This window comes from Acomys minous (assembly GCF_964271855.1).
Source record: "Acomys minous genome assembly, chromosome: 12".
NCBI classification, from domain to species: domain Eukaryota; kingdom Metazoa; phylum Chordata; class Mammalia; order Rodentia; family Muridae; genus Acomys; species Acomys minous.
In genome coordinates this window covers 19,903,284-19,911,439 of record NC_140493.1, presented here as the reverse complement: position 1 = coordinate 19,911,439, position 8,156 = coordinate 19,903,284, and the positions used below count along the sequence as shown (strand labels likewise).

Sequence of the window (8,156 nt, the reverse complement as noted above, 5' to 3'; positions counted from 1 at the left end):
GCATGCTTATAGCTGGTTCTGTCATGAGAGACATCACCAAACAAAGGGGCTTTGGTCGTGTGACTTCCTGTGGTGTTGAGTGCTGCACCTCACAGTTGACAGCATTGCTGTAGGGCATGTGGGCCTTGTCTGCCATTGTCTGCTGTTTGGGTTGTCGTGCCTGCCCTGTGACTTCATCAGTCTTCTGTTTGTCAGACTCAGCCTGAAGGGACAGCATCCCCTCAGTGAAAGAGTCACAGGGGCTCCCCTTTGCCCCTGTCTTACTACCAAATCAAGGGCTGAGTCCAAGCGAGAAAGGTCGTCTCTGATTGTTGCTGGAGTCTGGGTTAGTTCGTGCATCCTCCCTCTCATTTCCTCCTCCTTCCTTCATCACTTCCTGTGACTATTTAGCTCCCCACCCCCTTTATGAGAAAGCATCTCAAAGTAGTCTAGGCTAGAATGCCCATGCTGGCCTTGAAGTTGCAACCTTCTTGCTTCATCCGCCCACATTGGATCCTGAAGGCCACTGTTCTGTGTCAAGAATCTCTCTTCTCACAACATTCAGGTTGCTCCTAGGTTGGGCTGACCAGATAGAGGGGCAGGTCTGTCTGTGGACTGAAGACTTGGGACACAGTTGAGACAAGGATGGGAATTGGACCAGGAGTCTGAGGTGCAGCCACAGAACTTGTTTATTGAACATTCAATCAGCCCAAGCTGAGCAGAAGGTGGAGCTACTGGCCCTGCTAGCGCAGGGCTACACAGAGTTGGTAAGGCTTTGGAGTAACTGGCAGTGCGAAGATGCCTTGGTCACTGGGTCTGGACTGTCCATCGGGCACGGAGAAGCTAAAGCGCTGCAGGAGGCAGGTGAAGAAGAGGAAGAGCTCCATGCGGGCCAGGGGCTCCCCCAGGCATATGCGGCGGCCTGAGGGTGGGAGAGAGGCTTGGTCAGTCTGGGTCCTGGTAGGATCTCCACCCTCAGAGGCACCCTGGGAAGACACAGGGAGCCAGGCACCCCGCGGGCACCTGCGGAGAATGGCATGAAGGCCTCAGGCTTCACAAAGTGTCCCTGGGCGTCCAGGAAGTGCTCAGGATGGAATTGGAGGGGTTTCTCCCAGACGGTCTCGTCCTTCAGCACCGAGGACAGGTTGGGGATGAGCATCGTGCCCTGGCGGGAGACACTATGTCAGTATGGACTGGGGTGGGGCCCCTAATTTGCATGCACAACCTCTTCCACCTCCACACACTGAGTCCCTTCGTCAGAGTATCGCAGCTCCTTCATGGGTGATGGGTGACCTTGGAAACTAGTGCTTCATCCACGTCTGCTCCCATTCTCCACCGTGGATCATCTCATTGGACACCCAGTTTCCCCGAGGACTCCCAGGAACGGCTGCAGCATACTCACACCCAGGATGGTTGCAGCACCACATGGAAATCCAGGGCGCATGAGTTTTGGCCTTTCCTTCCCTTGTTTGCTAGTGGCCATGCTATCGGTAGGAGGGCCCATGCCTACCTTCGGGACGCGGAAGCCTTGTAATTCAATGTCACGTGACGTCAGGCGTGGCAAATTCAATGGGGCGATGTCCGCAAAGCACTGCACCTCATGGATGACAGCATTGGTGTAGGGCATGCGGGCCTGGTCAGCCATCTCTGGGCGCCGCGTCTGCCCTAGGACTTCATCAATCTCCTGCTGGACACGGCCTGGAAGGACAGCATCCCTTCATTTCAGGATGCCCTGAAATGACCCTTGTCCCTACACTACCTCTCTGCTAAGGGCTGGGTCCATGAGAGAAAGATGGCCATCACCCAGGCCGCAGTCTGGGGCAATCCTGGGCCAGGAGCCACAAGTGTCCCAGGGAAGCTTAAGGACACTGCCTCGTCCCTCCTCCTCCTTTCTTCCCAGCCCAGCCAGGCTCACGCTGCACATCCGGGTGCAGGATCATGAGCAGCAGGGCCCAGGACAGTGTGGTTGACGTGGTCACCATCCCCGCCATGAACAGGTCAGCCACCACCACACGCAGGTTCTTGTCATTGAAGCTGCTCTCAGGGTTCCCCTTGGCCTGGGCCAGAGAGAGACAGTGGACTCAGAGCAAAGAGGGAAAAGGCCCATGATACTCAGCCAGTGTCTGCGGGAGGCCACGCTTGGGGGTCACTGGGTTAGCCACGACATGCTGGACACCACAGCTCACCATCTCTCACCTTCTCCATCTCAGCCAAAAAGGCATCAGTTAGGCTTTGAGGTGGCTTGTCAACATCCCAGGTCCTCCTGTGCTCAGCTAGCAGCGTATCCACCATACTCATGAATGTCTTTTGTGCAGGGAAGACCTTGTCGGCCAACCCCGGGATGCGCAGGAGAATTGGGAACGTGTTCAGAACCTGTAACACACACAGACAAGGTGCTAGGCAATCTTGTTGCCTTTTCATTTAATGTGTGAAGTAAATAAGATTTCTAATAATAATAATAATGATAATCATTATTATTTCAATGTGTGCTTGTACACGCATGATGTGGAGAGTGTTGTGGCCACGACAAGAATGTTGCGGTCAGAGGAAAACAAACGGAGTCACTTGTGTCCTTACTGGAACTGCACTCAAGTGCCAGGCTTGCTTGGCCAGCTCCCTTACCCACTGTGCATCTCTCTGGCCCCTGGGTTCCTCTGCTCAATGTTGATCTCACCCAGTCTCACTTTCCAGCCTCTCCCACAAGGCCCGGTGCGCTCCTCTCATCTCCTGTCTCCTCTTTAGTTCCAACCTCAGACTCTTGGTTCCCAGGGTGAACAGAAGGAATATTCTACTCTGAAACTTTCACAGGCTTTTGTAGTTTCCATATAGTCAGAGGGCACTGGCTGTCCCTGTTCTGGACACCTGACCTTGGTCCACATTTTCCCTGCGTTTGTTCCAGGTTTGTGAAGCTCTACGCTTTTATTCCTGTGGTAGACATTTCTAGAAGTCTTGCTCTCCAAATCCCCTGCCTAAGGCTCTTCTGGGAGGATGGATGGCACAGAAGTGGTTCCGCAGGCTGCCCCAAGCCCCCTACCTCGGGAAGCAAGCCAGTATTCTCTCCCATGTTTTCTTCCAATGTTGTTAGCATGTTGATGAGGGAAGGGTCTCCATACTCAAAGCGGCGGGCGTAAATGAGGGACGCGATCACATTGCACACGGCTTTGCTGAGGAGCATGTAGGGACTGAGGGGACGCCCTGGGAGCGGAGAGGCCAGTTAGTCAGGTTCTCAGTGCGATCTCGCTGTGCCCATGCGCACACCCCACCACTCACCCACCAGCCTGGTCGGCTAAGGCGTCACAGAGGTGGCCAGCCTCCTCTGTCACCCACTGCTCCAGCGATTTCCTGCCCAGGCCGAAGTTGCGCAGGGTGGACACAGAGAACCGCCGCTGCTCTCGCCACTCGGGCCCATATGGTGCAAAGACCACACCTGTGGACACATCTGTGCGTAAGCAAGGACACCTGGCTGTGCCGGCCACTGCTCCCATATTCCTCGTCTGCTCTGGGACGAGCATCACTCGTATCCTCCTACCTTCCTCCAAAACCCACGTCTACCACCTCCTAGCCCGCTACGTAGGCTCCATGATGGATTTCAGTGGCTGCTTGTTGAGTCGCTAACTGCTTGTCACCTGTATCAGGCCCTGTCCTTGCTCTGCCCAGTACCCACCATGTCTGGCTCTGATGCTATGACTGCCTCCCCTCCCCCACCCAGCAGCCTTTTGCCTTGAGCTTTGTGTCCATGGCCAATGTGTTGAAAGATGGGTATTTTAGGGCGGTCAGCAGTGTCCTCTCCACAGGTCAGCAGAGCTTCCTGCACGGCCTTCAGGCCATTGATGACGACCATAGGCTTCCAGGCCATCTGCAGGCTGAACACGTCACCATAGCGGTTTCGAAGCTGAAGCAGAGGGACAGAGCACTTAGGAAGTGGAGGTCCCTGTGGGGCCTAGAACCAGGCTCCCTGCACTAGCATTGGCATAGTTTGTGTGTGTGTGTGTGTGTGTGTGTGTGTGTGTGTGTGTGTGTGTGTGTGTGTTGCTTGTTATTGAAGTTTGGTCTTCATATGTCCTGGGAGAATGCTCTTCCTCTTACTTTCATCCCTAGCTTGAGACCTGGCATCTTAAAACTGTGCCTTCTTTTCTTTTTAATGATTTTTTATTTCCATTAATAAGTACTCTGTCTTCATGCCTACCAGCATAAGGCACCAGATCATATTCCAGATGGTTGTGAGTCACCATTTGGTTATTGGGAATTGAACTCAGGACCTCTGGAGGAGCAGCAAGTGCTCTTAACAGCAGAGTCAACCCACCAGGACTGGCATCTCATTGTTTAAGTTCAGCAAAGGACTCACAGTAGATGTGATCACCCAGCTGAGACCATCCCAGACCCCAACACTGTCCTGGGCCCCTTAGCATCTCAGGACATATGAGGAGACTCAGGTTCCTTGAGATGGGCAGTGAGGCCACAGAGCACACAGCAGCAAGAGAGTCACCAGCCACAGCCCTCTGTCCACTTGCTGTGCTGACAGACAGGCTGTGCTAGACTTGGGGCCTGGCAACATGCTAAGACCTCACCTATGACAGACAGGATCACAGGGACTTGGGACTTCTATGACTACTGCCCTGTCCAATCACCCTTGAACCTGCTGTCACATCCTGCCTCACCTCCTGGACTTTGTGCCTCAAAACTGTTGCCCAAAAATGTCTAAGTGCCACCACCAGGAAGAGGTGGTTCTTCTCTGGGGCACAATTCCCTGTGTAACCTATGGCTCCACTCCCACTACCTGCTCCAATGGACACCGCATCCTCTGTTACCTCCCAGCAGTAAGTCACTTACCTTGTACATGCTATACGGCATGTTCTCCAAGTCCAGCTGCAGCAGGTTGCCCAGCACAGGCCACGGTGCAGGGCCTGGTGGGTAGCGGGCAGCCCAGCGCTGGCGCCTGTGCATCAGGTCCACCAGCAATATGAAGATGACTGTGAATATGGCCACGGGCCACAGGCCAGTCCCAGCCAGCAGCTCCATGGCTGCGCGCCACTGCTCCCCAGGCTTCCCAAAGAACAAGGGACAACGCTCACCACAAAAGCCTAGGACCAGAAGTCCCAAGGTTGGATCCCGCTACCTTATAAAGGAGTGCCAGAGCTGCCCTTTGTTCTCTGCTCCAGCCAAATTTTGTTTGTTCAAGTGTAGGGAGGAGCCAGAGAGAGTGAGTCCCTCCCAGGAGCTGACTTAATGGTTCTTCTGGCTGAACATGGAGGGGGTATATTCAGGTGACTCTGCTTTGAAGTGGACAATTATGTTGTGCAGTAAAATTATCTGTTGTGCCCCACATGCAGCCTGTGGTGGTGAGGGGCAGTGGGGGAAGGCAGCTGCAGCCTGTGGTGAGTGAGGGGCAGTGGGGAAGGCAGCTGCAGCCTGTGGTGAGTGAGGGGCAGTGTGGGAAGGCAGCTGCAGCCTGTGGTGAGTGAGGGACAGTGGGGAAGGCAGCTGCAGCCTGTGGTGAGTGAGGGGCAGTGGGGGAAGGCAGCTGCAGCCTGTGGTGAGTGAGGGGCAGTGGGGAAGGCAGCTGCAGCCTGTGGTGAGTGAGGGGCAGTGGGGAAGACAGCTGCAGCCTGTGGTGAGTGAGGGGCAGTGGGGGAAAGCAGCTGGGGCCAATGTAATCCTCAGCTGTAAAGGGTTCCCTAGTATGTCACCTACTCTTGGGAGGTGACCTCGATGCTCTGCTACACAGCTGCCTGCTAGCACTGTCTGTTTCCCTTCACCCCCAGTCCACTTGCCCTCAGCCATGTGACCCACTGTGGTTGGCCAGTGTCATGTGGCCTCTAAGGTACTGGGGTCATGTGACTTCTAGGGGGCTTGGGTTCTGTTCTCATGCCAGCTGCACATATGTGCCCGTTCTGCCACAGGAAGCTGGAGCTGAGTCCCTGGCCATCAGGGGTCATTGGTGCTCCCAGATTTGCAGTTCTCTGTACACAGGCAACACATACTTAATCTCTGTCCTCTGTCCTCCAGAGGAACTGGACAAATGGACCCTGGGCAGGTGTCTCCTGGACTCTGTCCTGCGAGCCATTTCCCTGTGCTGGCTTCATTGTGAAGACCAACAGTGAGTCTAAGAGCCCTTCCCAGGTTCTTCTCCTCTTCCTAGGCATGGTGGGAAGTGCTAACCCAGTCAGCCTGGGTACTATGACCTCACTCACTGGGAGGACAGTGACATCTGGGTGCTGCCTTGGGAAGGCTTAGTTTGGGTAATGGAGACTGGAGGTTGCTTAGGGTTGGTGAAGCTTCCCTTCCCAGATGGTTACTGTACCCCTCATGGTGTGAGGCCTCCTCAGAACTATGGGCAGTTATGAAGGATGTTACCTATGCAATCCAAAGCCACTGAACTGTTTCTTGAGATGATGCACACTTGGTGTGCAACACAGAATTTGTAATTCTTTTGATTGAAAACTCAAGTAAAAAAATGAGAAAAATATTGAAAAGACAAAAGTGAATGGAAAAGGAAATCAAGGTGCAACAGCAGTGTATCAGTCAGGTCCCAGGCAGAAACTGACTTGGAAGAGACAAGAATCTCTTCTAAGAATTGGGGCGCCTGATCCTAACAATTTTGCATTCGTGATCTGAGCTTTAAAACTCCTCACATTTTACCAAAATTAATGAAAAGAAATGGGGAATGACACCTCACATTCATCAAAGGAGAACTCCTCACCTTATTTGAGGAGACCACCTTGAGACATTGAGCACACTTAGAGCTGGTTCCGTCATGAGAGATCTCCCCAAATAGATGGGCTTTGGCTTTGTGACTTCCTGTGGTGTTGAAGAGGTGCATGCAGGGATGTGAGCCCCACCACACAGGCTGACATGTTGTAGAAGCAGCGAGAACTGCTTCTGTAGAGGGTTCTGTACCACCTGCTGCCCATGCACACAAACCTACACAACAGCACACATGTTGACACATGACACATGTGTACACACCACACACATGTCTACACACCACGCCCTACACACGACACCCTACACACCACCCACATGCCGAAATCCCTCCCACATGCCTACACACCACACACATGCCTACACACCACACACATGCCAACACTCCTTACACATGCCTACACACCACACACATGCCTAAACACCACACACATGCCTGTACACCACCCACATGCCTACACACCACCCACATGCCTACACACCACACACATGCCTACACACCACACATATGCCTACACACCAAACACATGCCTACACACCACACACATGCCTACATACCACACACATGCCTACACACCACCCACATGCCTACACACCACACACATGCCTACACACCACACACATGCCTACACACCACACGCATGCCTACATACCACCCACATGCCTACACACCATACACATGCCTACACACCACACGCATGCCTACACACCACACACATGCCAACACACCACACACATGCCTACACCACACACATGCCTACACACCACACCCTACACACCACACACATGTCTACACACCACACACATGCCTATACACCACACACATGCCAAGACTCCTTACACATGCCTACACACCACACACATGCCTAAACACCACACACAGGCCTAAACACCACACACATGCCTGTACACCACCCACATGCCTACACACCACCCACATGCCTACACACCACACACATGCCTACACACCACACATATGCCTACACACCAAACACATGCCTACACACCACACACATGCCTACACACCACACACATGCTTACACACCACCCACATGCCTACACACCACACACGCCTACACACCACACACATGCCTACACACCACACGCATGCCTACACACCACACACATGCCTACATACCACCCACATGCCTACACACCATACACATGCCTACACACCACACGCATGCCTACACACCACACACATGCCAACACACCACACACATGCCTACACCACACACATGCCTACACACCACACCCTACACACCACACACATGTCTACACACCACACACATGCCTACACACCACACACTTGCCTAAACACCACACACATGCCAACACTCCTTACACATGCCTAAGCCTACACTACACACATGTGCCTACATAGAACACAAATCAACATGCACACATACACTCTGGAGTGTGGTACACTGATGTGTGCTGAGTATGCATAAGGCCTTGGGTTCGATTCCAAGCAC

General features: G+C 53.4%; 1 protein-coding gene across 1 annotated transcript; it reads right to left on the bottom strand.

Annotated features, from left to right (window-relative positions):
- Positions 1–549: 549 nt before the first annotated feature.
- On the bottom strand, positions 550–5,130 carry LOC311578543 (cytochrome P450 2D3-like). The gene is made up of 9 exons (XM_084748451.1): positions 4,810–5,130; positions 3,700–3,871; positions 3,254–3,406; positions 3,014–3,174; positions 2,176–2,352; positions 1,895–2,036; positions 1,490–1,677; positions 1,003–1,144; positions 550–901 (listed from the first exon to the last, which is right to left on the bottom strand). The coding sequence occupies exons 1-9, from the start codon at positions 4,996–4,998 to the stop codon at positions 723–725; spliced, it is 1,503 nt and encodes a 500-aa protein (XP_084604577.1). The 5' UTR covers positions 4,999–5,130; the 3' UTR covers positions 550–722.
- Between the last annotated feature and the right edge of the window lie 3,026 nt (positions 5,131–8,156).